This window comes from Capra hircus, chromosome 12, assembly GCF_001704415.2.
Source record: "Capra hircus breed San Clemente chromosome 12, ASM170441v1, whole genome shotgun sequence".
NCBI lineage: Eukaryota > Metazoa > Chordata > Mammalia > Artiodactyla > Bovidae > Capra > Capra hircus.
In genome coordinates this window covers 67808324-67829945 of record NC_030819.1, presented here as the reverse complement: position 1 = coordinate 67829945, position 21622 = coordinate 67808324, and the positions used below count along the sequence as shown (strand labels likewise).

At 36.9% G+C, this 21622-nt stretch overlaps 1 protein-coding gene across 5 annotated transcripts in view; it reads left to right on the top strand.

Moving 5' to 3' along the window:
- Positions 1-21622, top strand: part of FNDC3A (fibronectin type III domain containing 3A) — a 113592-nt gene that overhangs the window by 32381 nt on the left and 59589 nt on the right. For 4 of the 5 annotated variants that reach the window (XM_005687454.3, XM_018056725.1, XM_018056722.1 and 1 more), the window contains one exon: positions 8606-8681. In XM_005687454.3, the coding sequence (XP_005687511.1) occupies positions 8606-8681 (76 nt within the window). Of the gene's footprint in view, positions 1-7792; positions 7861-8605; positions 8682-21622 lie in introns of those variants that run through there. The other variant, XM_018056724.1, reaches the window with a different exon arrangement.

The following is a 21622-nucleotide window of genomic DNA, read 5'->3' as shown; positions in this document are numbered from 1 at the left end:
GAATTGACATCTTTACAGTATCGAATCTTTCAGTCCTTAAAGTTCAAGTTGGTATATCTAAGCTGTTATAAATTGTATGCATGTATATGAAATATCATGTTCTGTTGTTGGTAAATAGAAACACAGCTTATTTTTGTATATTGCTTAGTATCTAGTAACCTTGCAGGATAATAATCTTTTATTATATTTTTATTACAAGAGAGTGGTATCCCTCCCCTTTTTATCCCTTGACTCTTGGACTTGGACTGGCTATGAGAGAAACAGCAACATATATTGGACACCAATTTAGAGCATATGCCACCTCCTAGGAAACCTTGCTCCAGCCCTGCAATGTATTGACGCTTAGCTGTTTCTATAACTTGAAACATGAAATTTTTTACATTATTTTAGTGAAATATTTATGAGTATACACACACACTTAAACCTGTTGTGGAAGACAGAATCATCAAATCTAAAGGGAACAGCATCTTAGTGAAATAAAGCATAATGGTCATGGAATTTTGATGGACTCTTATCTAAAAACAATAGATATTCTATTAAATTAACTCCTGGATAGTATACAGTCAGAATAATTCCTAATTCTCTAGTTAAGGAACTCTGTAGTCAGTCAGCTCCTGTGCCCCAGAATCATGTAAAAATTGTTGACTTTTAAGAAATGTAAGTTGGACTGAAGTGAGGAAGAAGTAAAGAATAACTGGTAAGCAGCACTAAATAAATAAGGAAGTGCGTTCAACTGAAATTTATCCATGGGATACTGAAAAGTCTTTAAAGTGAATCTGATTATAAACTTTTGTAATAAGAGACACTAAATGAAAAGGAGGCTTCTTACAAAGGTGATTTTCCCCATGATCTTTTGTATGTTCTTACGTTAGCTTAATACAAATCAAGATTTTTTTTTGTCACAAACTATATAGATGTTTGTAGAACTAGAAGTTGAATTCTGCTTTTTCAGTTCTTATAATGTTTCCCTTTCAATAATAAACTTATGGTTGTTTTATATTCAAGTGCTGTTGTATATCTACTTAGTGCCAGATAGAACGCCCAGGATTCAAATTCCTAAAATGCATTTATGTGATATTTCAAAAAAGAACATTTTGAAAATCAGACAAATATGCACACGTATATAAATACATGACAGAAAATTATACAAGAAATTATAAGCAGGGACTGACCCCAGAAGAAGAGTTTACATTTTATACAACATTTTGTACTGTTTGAGTATTTTTTTAATCTTGTGGATTTATTACTTTTTAAACTTAAAAAGTTCTAACAATTTGAAAAAGGTAAAAAGCTATACAGTTCCAAGTGTACATACACATATATCACAGGAAGAAAAGCTCTGTACACATACATATCCATTTATTAACAGTAGTTCTTAGGAAAGAGGAGTTTGTTGGCAAGAGGTTAAAATTTTGCTTTATCTGAAATGTTTAAGATTTTAAGAATGTCTTTATTTAAAACCAACATAAGTCAGAGAAGTGCACAAATCATTTCTGTACAGGCCAATTAAGAAAACTAAAAGGAGCGTAACCCCTGTAGCCATCCTCAGGTCCAGCAGTAGTACTTTACCAGCACCCCCAAGAGGCTTCTTGGGAAGGATTTGAAAGGTAATCAATCCCAAGAAGTCTCTTGGAAAGGATTGTGCTTTTAATCCTTCCGAGAAGTATTCCCTCTCTCCCAAAGATTATCTATCCCTTTTTACTTCCCCAAACCAAAGATTAGTTTTGCCTGTCTTTGAACTTTACATAAGTAGAATTATACAGTATGCATTATTTTGGTCAACATTCATTCCTGTTACCATTCATAGCTGTACATAGTATTTGCTGTATAATATTCCATCCTATAAATATGCCTCAGTTGCTTCAGTTTATTGTTGATGGAAAATTGGGTTGTTTCCGGTTTTTGCTTACCACAGGTGATTTCTTCAAGAACATTCCTGTACACAACTTCTGCACATGTGTATGCTTTTCTTTGGGGTATATACCTGGTAATGGAGTGCATGGGTCATAGGGAATATATTAATATATGTTCAAGTAGTAACTGCTGTTATTTTTGTTAGTTTATTTCTAATTATACATCCCCAATACCTCAAATACAATTGAACTCTTCTCATATTCCCTCAAACACCATTGCTGCTTCAGTTTTTCCTTATTGTAGAGGACTATAATTTTCCCCAAATAGCTGCTGCTTCCTTCTAGGGTAAGATTATTTTTTCCTGTCCTACTGTTGGCAAAAAAAAAAAAAAGGTTTGCAAAGAGACAGCACCAGTTCCACAAGCAGTATGTTTTTGGCTATTGCTCTGCAGTCAAATCAACATTTGAAATTCTCTGTTTGTTTCATTTCATCTATTATCATGATAGATATATATACTATTTGAATTTTAAAGGAAATATCCACATGCCTCTTGTGGAAACAAAAATAGATATGCCTCCACTTGGGGAATATCTGAATAAAATACCTATTATTAGTAAACATCAGTTCCAGTGTGTCATAAGTATCTGTGAACATACAATTGACCGCTTATAGGTCTGTGTACCTATGTGTGCTTCCCTAATGGCTCAGTTGGTAAAGAGTCTGCCTGAAGCGCAGGAGAACCAGGCTTGATCCCTGGTTCAGGAAGATCCCCTGGAAAAGGGCATGGCAACCCACTCTAGTATTCTTCCCTGGAGAATCCCATGGACAGAGGAGCCTAGTGGGCTACGGTCCATGCAGTCACAAAGAGTTGGACACTATTGAGCAACTTAACACATGCCTATGTAATATAAAAACTGATGTTTTAAAACTAAAACCACTGGTAAACTTAACTGGCACATTAATGAGTGCTTAGTGTATAAGGAAAGAATTTCATGTTAGCTGCAAAGTTGGCAACAAAGTGCCTGTATGTAACAAAGTACCCTATCTTCTTGGGATGATTCATTGAACTAATTAAGGGTTTTGGGAGAAAAAGGAGTTTGGAACTGTTTTGAAGAAGGGAATGCTAATTAAAACCTTAGTGATAATGTAAATATTAAGAAACCTGAAATATAGTAAGTCTGTGGAGCAGTGGAATCCTTCATACACTGCTGGTGCAAGTCTTTTTGGAAGTAGCCTGGCAATATTTAATAAAACTGAAAAAATGCAGACCTAAAATCTAATATAATATTCTTCTAGGTAGTTATCCTACAGAAAATCTTATACATTTATACAAGGGCACATGTGCGTGCCTGTTCATTGCTTTGTAATAACAAGAAAACGAAGTAATATAAATATCTAACAGTAGAGAAATGAATAGGATTTAGAGGATTCATATGATAGAATGCCTGTGTGTGTGCTGTCACTTCAGTCATGTCTGACTCTTTGATACCCCATGGACTGTAGCCCACCAGGCTCCTCTGACCACGGGTTTATCCAGGCAAGAGTACTGGACTGGGTTGCCATGCCCTCTGCAAGGGATCTTCCCGACCCAGGGATCAACCATGTGTCTCTTCTGTCTCCCGCATTGGCATGCGGGTTCTTTACCATTAGTGCCACCTGGGAAGCCTCATATGATGGAATACTATAATATGATCACCAGTATTCCATTGTCTGAACTATACTATGGCTAAATCTTAAAAAGTAAAAGGGTGCATGAAACAGCAAATTAGAAAGGGATATTATATATGATCATTATATTACTATAATGATGCCACTGATGTAAACTGGAAAAAAAAAAGCCTTAAAATCAATAGTTATGTATCAGTACTAATATTAGATATATACAAACATGAATATTGAACAAAAATGAAAAAGATACACCACAAGTTTAGGAAAAAATTAACTATAAACACATTTCTTTTTTCCAAAGAGCTTCTGATGCAACATTGTAAATCTGTCAGATCTTGTATTCAGAATATTTACAGAACTCTTAAGAACTCAGCAATGAAAAGACAACCCAATTAAAAACTGGGCAAAGGTTTTGAATGCTCATTTCTTCAAAGAAGGTATGTCCATGACCAATAAGTACATTAAAAGTTGTTCAACATCATTAATGTTTCAGTTCAGTTCAGTCGCTCGGTCGTGTCTGGCTCTTGGTGACCCCATGGACTGCAGCACGCCAGGCCTCCCTATCCATCACCAACTCCCGGAGCTTACTCAAACTCACGTCCATTTAGTCAGTGATGCCATCCAACCATCTCATCCTCTGTCATCCCCTTCTCCTTCCGCCTTCAGTCTTTCCCAGCCTCAGGGTCTTTTCAAAACAGTCGGTTTTTTGCATCAGGTGGCCAAAGTATTGGAGTTTCAGCTTTAGCATCTGTCCTTCCAGTGAATATTCAGAACTGATTGCCTTTAGGATGGACTGGTTGGATCTCCTTGCAGTCCAAGGGACTCTCAAGAATCTTCTCCAACACCACAGTTCAAAAGCATCAATTCTTCGGCACTCAGCTTTCTTTATAGTCCAACTCTCACATCCATACATGACCACTGGGAAAACCATAGCCTTGATTAGGGGCTTCCCTGGTGGCTCAGAGGTTAAAGCGTCTGCCTTCAAAAAAGGTAGACCTGGGTTTGATCCCTGGGTCTGGAAGATTCCCCTGGGGAAGGAAATGGCAACCCACTCCAGTATTCTTGCCTGGAGAATCCCATGGACAGAGGAGCCTGGTGGGCTACAGTCCACAGGGTCGCAAAGAGTTGGACACGACTGAGTGACTTCACTTTCTTTCTTTTTGGCATTAATGTTCAGTTAATTTAATTAATGTTATCATTAATGTTTAGAAAAATGCAAATGAAACCATACCTAGTAAAATGGCTAGAATAAAAAAGTCAAATAGTAGCAAGTGTTAACAAAAACATGGGAAAATTGGAACGTTCATACGCTGCTGGTGAGAATGTAAATTGGTCTATCCACTTTAAAAACAATCTGGCAATTCCCCAAACAATCAAAATGCAGTTATGATGTGACCCAGAAGTTCTTCTTCTAGGTATTTACTCAAGAGAAGTGAAAACATATGTCCACATAAAAATTTGTACAGCTTTTTTATTAATAGCCCAAAGGTGGTAACAATCCAAATGTCCATCAACAAATGAATAAACAAAATGTGATGCAGTGAAATGTTATTCTGCCATAAACTGTAATGAAGTATTCCACAGTCTAGATAAAAGATTAAATGCAAAACAAAAAGAATCCTAATTAAAGGAAAAGTTAATTGTTTTTGAGGGTCTGCTGTATATCAGGCACTGTGCTGGCATTTTACATACAGTGTTTCTGTTAATCCTTCAAAAACACTACATTTTAGAAAAGAGGACACTAAAGTTCATGGAGTTTAAGTAATTTGTCTAAAAACCACGTTTATTAAGCAATAGAGCAGAATTTCAGTATAGAATTGTCTGATTCCAAATTCATATTTTTCTATTATAGTGCTTTTATTTCTAAAAAAGCGATTGTGAAGACAGATGACCCTAACAGAAAGTATTTTCTGTTTATCACATTTTATATTGCATACCTTTTCTAGCTTAGCATGGTAATTGGCTGTAATTAATTTCCCTTAATGATTCATCCGTATATCCTCAGCTCTGCAAAACATGCCTAACGTTTAGTATTTGCTCATTAATTACTTGTTAACAGATCTCAATTGTTTCTCTATATGCTGGTATTCTTACCTGAGTTTGAAAATGATTTTCCTTCATAGGACTAAGAATTAAACTCAAATTCATTAGTTTCATAGCTGCCCTTTTATTTACAGTTATTAATCTCTATGTAGACTTCAGCTGAAATGTGTTACATCAGCCAGCCCCCCTACAGATTGACAGCATCCAGTGAAGAACAAAGCATGATTCAAAGTTCTTAATAGTGAAGTCAGCTTAATAACATTTTGATGTTTAAGTAGTTCATGCTTGTTTGTGAAATCAATTTCCTGGCTTAATTTCTTAGGAAAATCATATAATGAGTTTAAATTTAGACATAATAAGATTGGGTATCTGCAGTTTATCAAGGTAAGTAAATCCAGAAATTAGTTGGAAATACAGTTTTGGAGTTTGGGGAATCTAGAGCTATACTCAGTAGCCATTAACTACATGTGGCTATTTAATTAAAATTAAGAAGATTAAAGAAGATGAGTTCTTCATTCTCACTGGTCACATTCCAAATGCTCAGTAGCGCTTGTGTACATTTTCAGGCCATGTATAGCCAAATATAGCTAGAGGCTATTATCAGACAGCACCATTATAGAATACATTTATCATCACAGAAAGTTTTATCAGCTAGCCTTGTTCTCAAAGCCAGAAGGAAAGATTTAGGAGCTATTTAGAGACTGAACACTAGTGAATTCAGCAAACATTTCTTCACCTTCTGTAGTCTCTGCATGTAAAAGTAAATAGACTAAAAAAAAAAAAAAGTAAATAGACTGAAGTAAAGGGCTCATGTGTGTTGTAGCAGAGCTGACAACATGCAAACAAGTGAATACAGTCATGCACCAAGTATTTTAATAGAAGGATATACAAAGTGCTGTCTCTAATACAGGAATTACCTAACTGTGCTTCAGGGTGTCAGCTTGTTGAAGGATGAGTAGTGTTTCTTGAAGAGAGAAGTACTTCCTCATAGGAAAACGTCAGCAGAAGTCAAGTGTGAATCAGATTGTGCTGGAGAATAGTAAATAAATCAGAGGCCAGGAAATGAAGATGAAACTTCTGACTATGGAATATTAGATTGAACGGAATAGAGCAGACAGATAGCTGAAAAGCTATAGGGTGGTCAGTACAGGAAAATATGGAAAGTAAGAGGCAGGCAGGTGTCCAGCATCCGTTCAGGAGAAATCTTATAAACAGTGTGTCCTGTGTATGTTCTTTCTCTGTCCTGTAAATTTGTGTGTTTCTCCTACGCTAGAGAGCATATCCTTAAAGCAACAGATCTGCACTGATAAAAATAATAAAAAACTGTTCACTCATTATTGTGTTTCCTTTAAAATATATGTAGATATTACTAATAAATAATTATGCCCTGACATTTGGATAAAGTTAGGCACTTTTATGTAGTAGTTCAGATTCCAAGGTGGTAAATGTTCATTTGAAATTGCCTCACTTTAAGTAGTTAGCTGATAAGTTTTAAGTCCACTGCACTGGGAGTTTACCTTAAGGGAAAGTTTGTTTGAATGGTCTTGTAAAATGAAGTAACTTTTCAGTAACAACGATAATCTCTTATTGTACTTTTAAAGAAATAAATCTGTGTTGGACTAAATGATATCTCAGGTTTCCTTAGCTCTGACTTTCCCCAGGCTGTATGCCCTGTTTGTTTAGAGGTATTCATGTCAGGCTTGCTGATTTCTGTTATCTGTCTATGCATCTTGGTCCTTCTCTTTCCTTCTCATTCCAGAGATGTCTTTTTCTTCTGTCTTGCTTTTTTTTGAAAATTATTTCTTTAAGAAAATAATTTTATATTTGATACTCTTAAATTTTATCTGTTTTCTTCCATAACTTCACCAAGCCACTGTATTTTTTTAAATTATTATTTCTTAGGAAATTTAAGAAATGTTAAGTGTTAATCACATTTTTCTAGATTTTTCTAGTCTTCATTAGTATATATAGTAAGCATGGTTGTAACTTTAATCAGGGACATTTTCATTACACTTCTTTGTGTTACGTTTATGTAACATTTTTTATTAGTATTTGCATGTGTCATCACGTTGTTAAGTCGCTAAGTTGTATCTGACTCTTTCAACCCCATGGACTGTAGCCCTCCACGCTCCTCTGTCCATGGGGTTTCCCAGGTAAGAATACTAGAGTAGGTTGCCATTTCCTACTCCAGGGGATCTTCCCAAACCAGGAATTGAACCCACATCTCTTGCGTTGGCAGGTGGATTTGTTACCCCTGAGCTACCCGAGAAGCCCATGTATCATCATCGCCTACTTGTAAGAATAATTTAAGAGTCTCCGTGATATGGCATTATTTACAGTCATTGTCAACTTTAATCTGCCCTTTGGTGGTAGCCATCTTATCCAAAACATATGTTTCAAGCACATGTTTTATCTGTTATTCAGGAAGTAATATAAATATTAGTAGTATGAGTATTTAAGTTCAGAATGCTTAATGCTCAATAGCTGTATGTGTCTCTGTTCGAAATGCTAAGAGAGCTAGAAGTTAACTATTGGCAAATATTCAGGCAATTCCTTTTATCAGTTGTCCACTCATCCCCTGTTGACAGTATTAACAGAAATCAGGCATTAAAAGCATTTTCTATAAAGAATGACAAAAGAAAACTGCCTGGCTGATCTGTCCTGCGAATTGAGTGAGGTCTTAAGCATGGCAGCATGGATACGAGGATGTAAGAAATGAAAGAAGCTGAGTGGAGAAGAGAACCTATTCAGTAATTTTACAGAGTGTAGTGTAACTGTCCGATCTAAACTCTTTTTTTTTAAAGGGGTTAGGAATTGGAAGGTCAGCAGTGCAGTGTCTTGTTTTTATTCCCTTACTTTTGGCTTAAGTCTGGTCTCCAGAAAAGTGAAGTAATTAATTTTTTCAACAAATGTGTAGTCCCCATTTTCCTTCCCTATTAAATAGCATACATCTACTCTCTTAACTTGCAACATTTAATATCTTGATATGCAGATTTGATCTGCTGTTCTTATAATTAATACTTCTTCCCCTCATTTTAAGGTTATTCTGGTACAAGTTAACCCAGGGGAAGCATTTACAATAAGAAGAGAAGATGGACAGTTTCAGTGTATTACAGGTAAGAATGGTAATTTATTATCTTTTGAGACAAGACTAAAGTTTATGATAACATAAAAGTGTTATATGTTTGTGGTTTCTTCCTTTCTTTCTGACTGCCACCACACCAAGGCATGAACTCCGCATACTTTATGGCTTAACTATTGTAGTAGCATCCTAATTAGTCTCTTTCCCAGGGTTTCTTGGTTAATACACTATAATGTTGTTCATGTCAGTCTCCTGCTCAAAAATCTTCGGTGAATCCAGTTCAGTTTCTTTAGTCTTTTTGAAAGATCATTTCATCATTCTCGCTTGCTTTTTTTCCCACTTTCCTTTCAATACTATTTTCCTTTAGTCTTGCTAAGTTGGCTTATCTGCTATCTCTGAACCCTTTTTATTTGAATACTTTCTGTACTGTTCTTCTTATCTACAGTTTACCCATATCACCACTACCTCCAGCCTATCCGAGTGCTTCCAGACTGAGCTCAGATCTTATCTTTAAAAGGTTTTTTTAATAAAGACCCATCATTATGTGTACTCATGTACTGGTTGGATGAATAACTACATAATTCTTGTGTAGTAAAAGAATTTTGGTTGTGTAAGTTCCAGCATTCATTCTAACTAAAGAGTCCTTGATTCCAAAGTAACCTGTTAATTAAACTAAAATCTTAGTTAATTTTGGAAGTGAGTGCTCTGAATGAGAGTCCTCAATTTAACAAGTATACCTATGCAGAGGCACATTTCAAAGAGTAATCAAGCTAATGAATAGTTATTGCTCCTAATAGACCTGTATAAATAGGATGCCCACTAGCTAATTTACTAATTCAAATTCCTAATGAAATAAACACTTGTAAGAGAAATTTCCACTAAACTTCAAAACTTACAGAAATAATGATACTGTCTTTAGCTTGGTATATAAAACCTTACTTAATAAAAATGTTCAAGGAGTAATAGCTTCCTTCTGTTTTGATTTCTTAACAACAAAAACTGTGTCATTTTTACTTTTGATTCTCTGTGCTAAAATAATGCCTTTTGCTTAGTAGGTGTGCTGTTGATATTTATTAAAACTAACTGCTAAAATATTTTTAAATATATTGGTATGCTTGTTTGCCTTGGTAACTACTATGTACTGAAAATATATTTTTATACTCAGAGGTATTTTAGTGCCTTAGAGTTTTCAATATGAGCACCAATTAAGATTGCATGGTAATATGGAAATTTTAATGTAAAAATATAAATGTAGTGGGCCATAAGTAATGCCTAGATGTCAATCATTTAGCCAAATCCTGGATTTCTGGCTATTTTTTTATGATTTGACTCTCACATGTAAAAAAAAATGTTAAAGTAAATTCAAGTTTGTTGAAAGCAGTAGCTCACCTTACCTCGAGAAGTCAGGAACTAATCGACAGTTCCCCAGTGTGTTGATTCCACGCCCCTTGACCCACTACAGTTAGTGTGCCATTGATACTACCTCTGCCTCTAAATCTTCCTGCTTTCCTTTTTGTTTCCAGGTAGCTCTGACCAGCTTCTCAGTGGTTACTGATGTGTGTTTCACCATTGTTGCTGCTGGTGTCACTTTCTAGTCTGCCAGTGGGAGGTTATTGGACCCTTGGTGCTTCCACTGTCATCTAACTCAGAGAGCGACCAGCACTGTTGCTCCTGGGGCGGTTATTGTCAGCACCTCTGTTCCTGTTTGTCTTCCCTTTACTGCTGCTGCTCTTTATTACTGCTTTTCTGCTCTCACATTGTCTTCTCATACACCTGATCTTGACTCTCCCTGCCTTTATAGGGGCTTCTGAAGTTAGGGAAGGTTTGTCGCCGCTAGTAAGTACCACTCTGTTCTCCATGTGTTTGGGGATCATGGTGAGGATAAGCACACACATGGTCAGCTCTTTCATATTTGCCATCTCCTTTGCAGAGCATTTTGTTAGTAAGTCTCTCCTAAACTGAGCCACATGACATTTAGGTCCTTAGTAAAACAACATTTCGTTAAATACTTACAAGCTCTGTATCTCAGTTATCCCAACTCTGTTACCCTAGAGTGAGTTCTCTGTACTCCATATGTTAGCACTTCTGGCCTCTGTGTTCTAGTCTGAATCCTTGTACTCGTTAGGTCTGTTCAGAATGCTTTTGTCTTTATAGTTTTACCTATGCTAGTAGTAGCTCATAAATGAAAGCATATACAGAATTTTCCGTTTGGCTTCTTTTCACTTAGTATAACAAGTTTGAGGTCCATCCATGTTTTCATGTGTCATTAGTTCGCTCATTTTTAATTGCTGAGTTGTGTTACATTGTGTGAACACCCCCATATTGTGTCTGTTAAATCATTTGTTGAGGGACCTTTGAGTTGTTTCCAGATTTTGGCTAACATAAATTAAATGGTTGCAAATATTCGTGTTTTTAAAAAGAGCCATTTTCTCCCAGGATGTCTTTGTTGGGGATGGGAGAGGAAGATTTCATCCAACTAGGACCCCTAGTGACCTGCTCTGATATCCTAGAATCCCTGAGGCGTGTACAAACTACACCTTAGGCCCCATGAATCTTGTTAGATATATCAGATCTTTGATATTAAAAATGTCTGAAATTTATTAGAAGTTAAATGTCTGTTTTATATATCATGGTCACTATATTGTTTGCTATAATTACTATGACTTGCAGAATGAAATATAATTTTTCTTACTAAATTCACAATAAAACTTTAAAGAAATATTAATAACAAAATGTATGAATTACTTAATGGTGTATTTTTAAAGGTACAAGTCTGGGAGTAGGTCAGCCTGGGTTCTGAGACTAGTGGGTGGGAGTTAAAGGAAAACAAATTTAGCTTAATATGAGGAACAACTTTGTAATAAACAGAGCTGTCAGAGAGACTCAGGAGCAATCAGTTTCCCATCTGCCTTTGTAGGTGATAATGCATGTACTGAGTCTTCACTTGATGGTGCCATTAGCAGGTTTAATTTATCTTCAGTGGATGGTTGGAGTTAATGCCTTTTAAGGTTCTTCACAAGTCTAAAATGTTCTGATTCTATATCCTTCAGTAGATTACTTAAATTCTGCCCATTATTTTGCACATCTGTGAAATGAGGATGCACTAGTGTGAATTAGATTCAACAATTTTCTACCAACTCTCAATTTTTTAGATACTCATAATTATGGTAATATCTTATGCCATATCTTAAATTTATTTTAATAATAAGTAGATCAGGCTTCAGCAATAGGTGAACTGTGAACTTCCTGATGTTCAAGCTGGTTCTAGAAACGGCAGAGGAACCAGAGATCAAATTGCCAACATCCACTGGATCATTGAAAAAGCAAGGGAGTTCCAGAAAAACATCTATTTCTGCTTTATTGACTATGCCAAAGCCTTTGACTGTGTGGATCACAATAAACTGGAAAATTCTGAAAGAGATGGGAATACCCGACCACCTGACCTGCCTCTTGAGAAACCTATATGCAGGTCAGGAAGCAACAGTTAGAACTGGACATGGAACAACAGACTGGTTCCAAATAGGAAAAGGAGTATGTCAAGGCTGTATGTTGTCACCCTGCTTTTTTAACTTACATGCAGAATACATCATGAGAAACACTGGGCTGGAAGAAACACAAGCTGGAATCAAGATTGCCGGGAAAAATATCAATAACCTCAGATATGCAGATGACACCACCTTTATGGCAGAAAGTGAGGAAGAACTAAAGAGCCTCTTGATGAAAGTGAAAGAGGAGAGTTAAAAAGTTGGCTTAAAGCTCAACATTCAGAAAACTAAGATCATGGCATCCGGTCCCATCACTTCATGGCCAATAGACGTGGAAACAGTGTCAGACTTTATTTTTTTGGCTCCAAAATCACTGCAATTGGTGACTGCAGCCATGAAAATAAAGGATGCTTACTCCTTGGAAGAAAAGTTATGACCAACCTAGATAGCATATTCAAAAGCAGAGACATTACTTTGCCAACAAAGGTCCTTCTAGTCAAGGCTATGATTTTTCCAATGGTCATGTATGGATGTGAGAGTTGGACTGTGAAGAAGGCTAAGCACTGAAGAGTTGATGCTTTTGAACTGTGGTGTTGGAGGAGATTCTTGAGAGTCCCTTGGACTGCAAAGAGATCCAACCAGTCCATTCTAAAGGAGATCAGGCCTGGATGTTCATTGGCAGGACTTATTGAAGCTGAAACTCCAGTACTTTGGCCACCTCATGTAAAGAGTTGAAAAGACTCATTGGAAGACTCTGATGCTGGGAGGGATTGGAAGCAGGAGAACGGGACGACAGAGGATGAGATGGCCGGATGGCGTCAACGACTCGATGGATGTGAGTTTGAGTGAACTCCGGGAGTTGGTAATGGACAGAGGGACCTGGTGTGCTGTGGTTCATGGGGTCGCAAAGGGTCGGACACGACTGAGCGACTGAACTGAACTGGACTGAGATCAGTATTCAGAGAATTTTTTTAAAGACCACTGATAATCTTTGGACTAAGGACTTTTTTTTTTTACTACAAATATGACTGAACTAAATGAAGTTCTTTAAGGTATATGGAAATTATAATTAACTCAAGTCCAAACCATATGTAGTAGTCTTTTCCCCATATGACTAGCTATTATATTTTTTTCATAATTTAGCAAACTAAATCATGGAGAAGGCAATGGCAACCCACTCCAGCATTCTTGCCTGGAAAATCCCAGGGACGGGGGAGCCTGGTGGGCTGCCGTCTATGGGGTCGCACAGAGTCGGACACGACTGAAGTGACTTAGCAGCAGCAGCAGCATACATTACTTAGGAAAGCTTAACTACCCTTAGGAAATACTCTAAAAGCATAAGTAACTATGTGGTGGAAATCCATTATTTAAAAATTTGCCCTCTACATTTTTCCTTCTAAAATGAAAACATCAGTTTCTCTAGAGAGGCTCAAAAGACTCCTTTTGAAATATTAATGAGTCTTGTTTTTGAAAATGAAACATAATGGATCATCCATTCATAAATTCAGCCCATTTTAGGTTAAGTGAATGATTCATCCTGAGTACTTTGTGTAATAGTCCCAGATTGTCCCTAAATGCTATTAAATGTTACCTTTCAAGAGAAACTGTGTTATATATGACTTAGTTAAGAGAAAACTGCAATGTTTATGCTAAAAAGGAAAATTCAGGCAAATTAAGTTGTCTTCAATTCTTTATGTTCCGAACGAATAAAATATCATTGTTGTTCTCTTGAAAATAGGAAATCTCAACCAGTTCAGTGAGTTCTGTTTTTTTTTAAGAGATAAAAATCTCAAACAATTTTTAATGAGTGGTGATGGTAAAAGCAATGTAAGATCTAGAAATATAACTGTGTAAAATAGCTAACAAGGAAATGAGAATCTTAGTCCTAGAGCCGTAAGAATCTCAATTCCGCCACAGCCTCATGAGATTGGAAAAGGACTCCAGCCTCCAAATGAGAACACACCCTAGCCAGTACTTTGATTTTTCACTTTGTGAGACCCTGAGTAGGAAACCCAGTTTATACAACACTCGATTTATGAACTACAGAACTGTGGGCTAATAAATGGGTGTTTCTTAAAACCACTAAGTCTGTGCAAATGTTAACAAAGCAATAGAAAACTATGACAATTATAACATGAACATTTTTTCTCTCATGTGTCATGTTCAGAGGTCTGTTAGTACTTGTATGGAGTTCTTTGCCCCATAGGTAGTAAAGGAATTCAGGTTACTTCCATCTTGATCTGCCATCCCTAGAATATTACACTCGTCTGCATGAGCCGTGGTGGCTCACCACCAATGTTCATGTCCCAGACAGAATGGAAAAGAGGAAGAGAAGAAGAGATAAAAGATATGCCCTCTTTCTTTAAGGACATACTTTGGAGATTATACAGGTAACTTGTGCTCACTGGCCATAGCTTAGCTGATCACTTCTAACTAAATAACTAACATTCAGAAGATTATTACTATGGAAGAAGTGAAGAACAGATACCAGAAAATAACTGATAGATGCCACAGGCTATTTTAAATAATAATAATAATTGAAAATCTTCAAAGATCTTCTAAAAATAATTGCAGTGTTTGCTTATGGAGTGGTGGTGCATGAAATTGGGAACAGGGATGAAGGGGAAGTTTTTCTTCTCTTTTTTATACTTTTCGTTTTTGAATCTTGTAAAATATAAGAGTTGTATATAAGAACCGCCCCCCTTTCTTTTTACCCAAAAGATACTTGTCTACCTTCCCTCAGCCACATTTTACCTGTCCCAATGTGATCAGTATTTCTCCACTGTTCCTCCTTGTCCCTCTTGAGATTTTCATCATTTGGAGTGGAGGCCATGTCAAATATATATGTATGTATGTATGTATATATGTATGTATGTACATTGCATATACATATATATATACACCTTAAGTATATAAGGTATTTTTAAGTATTTGATACATTCTGATGTATTTTACAGTAATAGGAAAAGGTCATTCTACTCTGTTGTCATTGCACATGCACAATATTTTAACTACTTTTTAGGCCATATCAGTATTTATTTTGTGAGTTTTTAATTATCGCAGAGCCTTACTACCATTTATAAAGTTGAAAGCATGGAGTAGTACATTCTGGGTTTGAAATATCTATTTTGCCAGTTGACTTTCTAATAAGTTGAGTACTGTTTGTATGAAGCAGCTCCTTCCTAAATGAGGACCCCAAGGCTGATGATACTGTAATTTAACAAATGAATCTGACTAGCCATATAAATTGGGGAAAGTGAAAATGTTAGTTGCTCGGTTGTGTCCCCAACTCTTTGCAACCCCATGGACTGTGGCCGCCAGGCTCATCTGTCTATGGAATTCTCCAGGCCGGAATACTGGAGTAGGGTTGCCATTCCCTTTCCAGGGGATCTTCCTCCCCCAGGGATCGAACTCGGATCTCCTGTATTACAGGCAGATTCTTTACCATCTGAGCCACCAGGAAAGCCCTTGATAAACTGGGGAAATTTCCACAAATAGCCACATTAGAGAGCTATACTTTCTAACTGGATTTGATTAAAACTTGTCACAGAAATCTGTGTAAGTATGTATTATACCTAATTGAGTAGTTTCATGCCCTTTTGAGCACGTTACTGTGAAAGTCGCTCAGTCATGTCCAACTCTTTGCAACCCCATGGGCTATAGAGTCCATGGAATTCTCCAGGCCAGAATACTGGAATGGGTAGCCTTTCCCTTCTCCAGGGGATCTTCCCAACCCAGGGATTGACCCCAGGTCTCCTGCATTGCAGGCAGATTCTTTACCAGCAGAGCCACCAGGGAAGTCTTTCAATAAGCACATTAGTCCCACATTGATTTGGATTCAAATTTCTTTACAGAAATGTTATTTTCCATATTTGTTTCTGTAACTACAAGTTTGGCCTTCCTAAAGCATGACTTTTTTTATTACTATGCTAAAAACAAACTAAAAAACCTTGCCTTCTTTCATTTCATACAGCATAGGACTCTTAGCCTCATTTTCTAGGCACTCCATCAACTCATTCCAGTCTTTCTTTCTAGTTTTAGTTTCAGAAATTTCTACTCTAGATATACCAGAATTAGTAGATACTCCAGTTTCTACCCCTGGAGGAGAGCATGGCCACCCATTCCAGTATTCTTGCCCGGAGAATCCCCATGGACAGAGGAGCCTGGTGGACTTCAGTCCATGGGGTCACAAAGAGTTGGACACGACTGAAGGACTAAGCACAGCACCAGTCCCCATATATTTCTTACAGAGACCCCTCTCTTACCTTTGTTTACATTGCCCCTTCATTAAAAATTACACAAGAGTGTGCATTCACATGTGTACACACGAGAGCTTTCTGAATTTTTGCAATTCTTCAAAACGCAGTACAAACTAGTTCCCCATCCCTTGAGATTTTTTCTGACCACCCCAGGGTTAAAAAGTGCTTCTCTGTTTCCTTTGGCACTCATTGTCTGGCCTTTATCTCTAACTTGGCATATGTCTTTTATTGGTTTATATGTCACTTACTGGTTTTTCTCTTTTTTCTATTTTAGAGTCCACCACTAATAATGTAATTGAGTTCTCATTGTCTGACAGCATTGTGGTGTGTACAATTAATCTTACTTAAACCTTAACAGAGTGAGAAACTTGAGGTTCATTAAAGTCTCATAGATAGTTACTGAAAGATCTGGGACTCAAAGGAAGGTCTTTCTGACTGTAAAGATTATAATTTTTATCCCTCCACCAAGGGATCAGACTCAACAGGGAAGTTTAAACATGCAGGTGTCTAGACTCACATTAACCTTTCTCAAATGAGTATGGTACAGACCATATTGTGTCTAGATCTCCTTTCCTTCCCCATTAGCACCTGGAACTGTCCCTTGCATTTATAGAAACTCTAAATGTTAATTGACTTATTTTAGGAATAAGCAACAAGTTGTCTTTATTTCAGCACTTATTTTTAACTGCAAAACCAGTGCTTTATAGAACTGCAAGTAATGGGAAAAAGGGCAGAAAGTGACTTATAATTTAATTAGCATGTATGATACTATCTAATGGTTATTGAACAATTACTGTAGCAGTTACTTTTGTAAACATTCTGAATGTAATTTATTTAATTCTCCTATCACCCCTGTGAGATAGCTATTACTGTCTTCATTTTATGGACAAAGAAAACTGAGACCTAGGTTAATAACTTGCCCAGTTTCGGGTGACTGAACAGCTGAGCTGGGACCTGAACTCTAGTAGTCTGGCTGCAAAATCCACACTTTACAGCCATTTCTCAAGCATAAGTATCTGGGATGGCATTCTACTCATGACTTAGCAATAGTTAGCTTCTCTCAACCACATACTTTTTTCCAAAATATTTTCACATATTTACTACAAGTCATTCAAAATTCTGTTCTAGAAATGGGAGTGTGTTATTTCAAAAGATCCAAAACCAAATTACTATACTCTAAGAACTCTTGCCTGGAAAATCCATGGACAGAGGAGCCTGGTAGGCTGCAGTCCATGGGGTCGCTAAGAGTCAGGCACGACTGAGCAACTTCACTTTCACGCATTGGAGATGGAAATGGCAACCCACTCCAGTGTTCTTGCCTGGAGAATCCCAGGGGCGGGGGAGCCTGGTGGGCTGCCGTCTATGGAGTTGCACAGAGTCGGACACGACTGAAGTGACTTAGCAGCAGCAGCAGCAAGAACTTTATAGTTCATCTCTGAACCCTAAGACCAACCCTATCAAAAAGTACAACATAGCTTTATGTATGTTGTACTACATGATGCTAGAGGGGGAAAAGACCTCTTACTTTTAATTGTAAGATACAATTTTTTCCTCAGAGCACTGAGAAAGCATGTTTCATTTCATTTATTGATCTTCTTCGAGGAGAGAATCTACCATAAGAACTTTAAGGAGTAAATAGCACCATATTTTATATATTGGGATTCCCTGGTGCTCAGACAGTAAAGTGTCTGCCCACAATGAGGGAGACCCGGGTTGGATCCCTGGGTGGGGAAGATCCTCTGGAGAAGGAAATGGCAACCCACTCCAGTACTCTTGCCTAGAAAATTCCATGGATGGAGGAGCCTGGTGGGCTACAGTCCATGGGGTCTCAAAGAGTCGGACACGACTGAGCAAATTCAAACGCTCTAAATGTTAGAATTTGAAAAGTTTCTTTCTCATTTATACTTGAGAAAGATCTTAATTTTTATTACCCTAAAATAATGGGGATGGTCTACAGGAAGATTTGTATCTTTCGATTCTACCTTCTCATCTTTTGGGGAAGAAATTTTCATCAGTTGGATTTAAGTATTTTTGCTAAAGATGATATTATTAGAGTGTTAATTAAGCAGTCTAACTTAGTACGGCATAAGGTATATGCCTTAAACTTTAACCTGGGGCAAGGTGCTCTTGTTAAAATATTTTCTGATTAACTGAAAACCAGAAAATCTTTTTCCGAATCATGTAACTGAAAATATTTACAAAATAAACACTTAAATTTAGCCTTAGTGAACAGAATGTACTGAAAATAATTTAGAATCTTCCAGTGCCCTAAATCATTATAAGCATTAAAACTGATTGTTATGGTGGTATAGTGCAGATTGTTTAGAAGATTGAGTTGCTGAGTAAATTGCTGAGTCTAGATTAGGATGTTAGGTTTCATTTAAAAGCCATTCTTTTATTTAGCAAATTATTATGAACTCGATATGAACAGTCACTATTCCAAAACTCTGAGGATTTACTGGTGAGTAAGATAGACCCTATCCCTGCCCTTCACAAAGTTTGTGATCTCGTAGGGAAGATTGTCAGTAACATGAGAAAAAGAAGAAAACAGGAAGGGTGCTATAGAAGCTCTGGTAGGAACATCCAAACCAGGCCAGGGACTAGGAAAGACGTCCTGGAGGACACACAAAGGATAAGCTCTGGTTTTACTTTTTATTTCCCCAAAATGGAAGATTAAAAAAATTATTAATTAGTAGTTTTGTTCAATCAGGACTTGAATCTTGAAGTCTCTTTATTGATTATAAATTACTGAGGGTATCAACATAATTAGCTTTTTTGTAATAAGGAAAAATATTACTTTAATGAGTATATATGCATCAAAACTAATTTGAGCACATTTCCTTCAAGTGCCTGCCCCTATATGGTAAGATTATAGGAATCTCTTTCCTTCTTTATGTTTTCTGTACAACTTGATAATTTTGATCAATATTAATTGCTTAAATAACCATATAAATGTTGTAACTCTTTTAAAATTTAGTCCTGATTTTATTTTATAAAATTTAGAGTTTGAGTTTTTTTTAAGCTGAGACCCTGAGCTTATTAAGGAAAATGGTGGACCATTTTGGTGCAGATAAGTGATTTTTTAACTAGTGAAAGCTAAAAATATGGGACATACCAAGCTTACAAGTATATAATATTAATAATAGTCTGACAATTTTTGAAATCAAGAGGGTGGAAAAAAGAAATGTGTAAATTTGATACCATAATTTAGAACTGGCTTAAAGAATTCTGACATTAAAATGGACAGATATGAACCCAGGGAAAAACCATTAGATGTTGAGGACTTTTGTCAGCCCCCAAAAAATACCAGTGTAAGTAAGCTAGTCCGTATTTATGAAAGAAGAAGTGTTTGTTTGGATCCCCTCTATTTAACCAAATCATTCTGTGAAGGGATACTAGAAAAGAAATAAGTATTTACTACAAACCTACTTTGTGCTTTGCATTCTTTTTCTTAACCTTATGTCAGAATGTCTAGAAAGATCACTTTCCTTATCAAAAATAAAGACCAGACTCTCTAAAGTTAGCATCACTGGAAGGATCTCCTGGTGAGAAGAGCAACTGAATACAAACTGATACAGAGAGTTATCTTATTTTAGCCCTGTAGTGACTGCAACCACAAATTTGAACTCAGGGAAGTGTTAGTTAAGCAGTCTAACTTAGGCATAAACATTTCTGTTTTTTTCCCCCCAAAGTGTAGCTGGGGCAACACAAGGCTATGATCTTCCATGAACATTTATATAAAGTTATAAAGAGACTACCATGAATTAATTATATAATCTGACTTATATATCCTTTTACCTATTGCAAAGACTGTCCCAGGAAAAAAAAGATCTTTTCTGGTTCCTTTTTTTATATGGCAACAATATTGAATGTGATTTTTAGTGCCTACCTAGATAATAAAGGGCTGGAAAAAATCATTCTTTCACAGTTCTTATCTTCCTGTGTCACAGCAGCTAACACGAGGCATAATTTCATATCTAGTACAGACCCTTCTTATCTTTATAAAAGTATGACTTTGCCTCTGACTGTGGTTGTGGTGTTACATTAAGGCACATCCGAACATGCTCCCATTAACCATAAGAGTCAGGCCACAACATAATAAAGGTGGTGGTAGAAGTTTTCCTTGCATGTCTGTTTAGTTTCTCTAAGGCTCCAGAGGCAAAGTTACTGTCTGCCAGAGTCATAATTTTAGCATAGGACTCTGATCTCAAAATATGTGCAGTAACATTATTTAAGGATGTTGATTCACTTTTAGAAGGTAATCAGATCCCATTCCCATTATTTATGGATCAGCCAAGTTCTCTTGTCTTTGACATCCTCTTCTGCTTCATTTTATCATATAATCCCTCAATTTTTTGGAAAAACCCTTTACCATTACAGTGAAAGATCATATTTAAAAATTTTATTTTATTTTTAGTCTTAATATGTTGGAATTTCTCCCCATCCTGTATTCAGTCTCCCATGCTTGAGTGTTGCTGGAACACAGAAGACATGATACCTAAAAGTGTATGCATGCTCTCTTCCTGGAAAGAGAATTTGCCCCAGTCTGTAACTGTTCTGAAGGACGACTCATTCTTGACAGCCATTTGAAAGACTTAGACCCTGCCTCACAGCACAGTGGGGAAGAAAGGCAAGTAATCTACAGTTAAAACGGAGAGGGTGATATGTACTGTGATGGAATTAAGTGTGCCCAGATGTATGTGGGAGGCCAGAGGAGACATACCTAACCCAGCTAGGAATATTTGTTGAGTACAGTCCAAAGGGTTGCACAGAGTTGGACATGACTGAGCGGCTGGGCACAAACATGTGCTGGAAAAAGCTTCCCAGGTGGCACAATGGTAAAGAATCTACCAGTGCAGGAGATGCAAGAGATGCAGGTTTGATCCCTGGGTAGGGAAGATCTCCTGGAGGAGGAAACGGCAACCTGCTCCAGTATTCTTGCCTGGAAAATTCCATGGACTGGGGAGCCTGGTGGGCTACAGTCTTTAGGGCCCCAAAGAATCAGACACGACTGAGTGACTGAGGACACAGACACGCATGTGCAGGAGAAGGTGATGGTTAAAGAAATAGTTGTTTAGCCAAGAGGAAAAATAACCGAGAAATATCTTAGAAGTAGAAGGAATAGCATGTGCAAATGCATAGCACAGAGAAATTAGAGGAGACTGAAAACGTATGAATAAAGAAATATAATGGAAAACAGAATACACTGAGGAGTATCTGAAAATGAGACT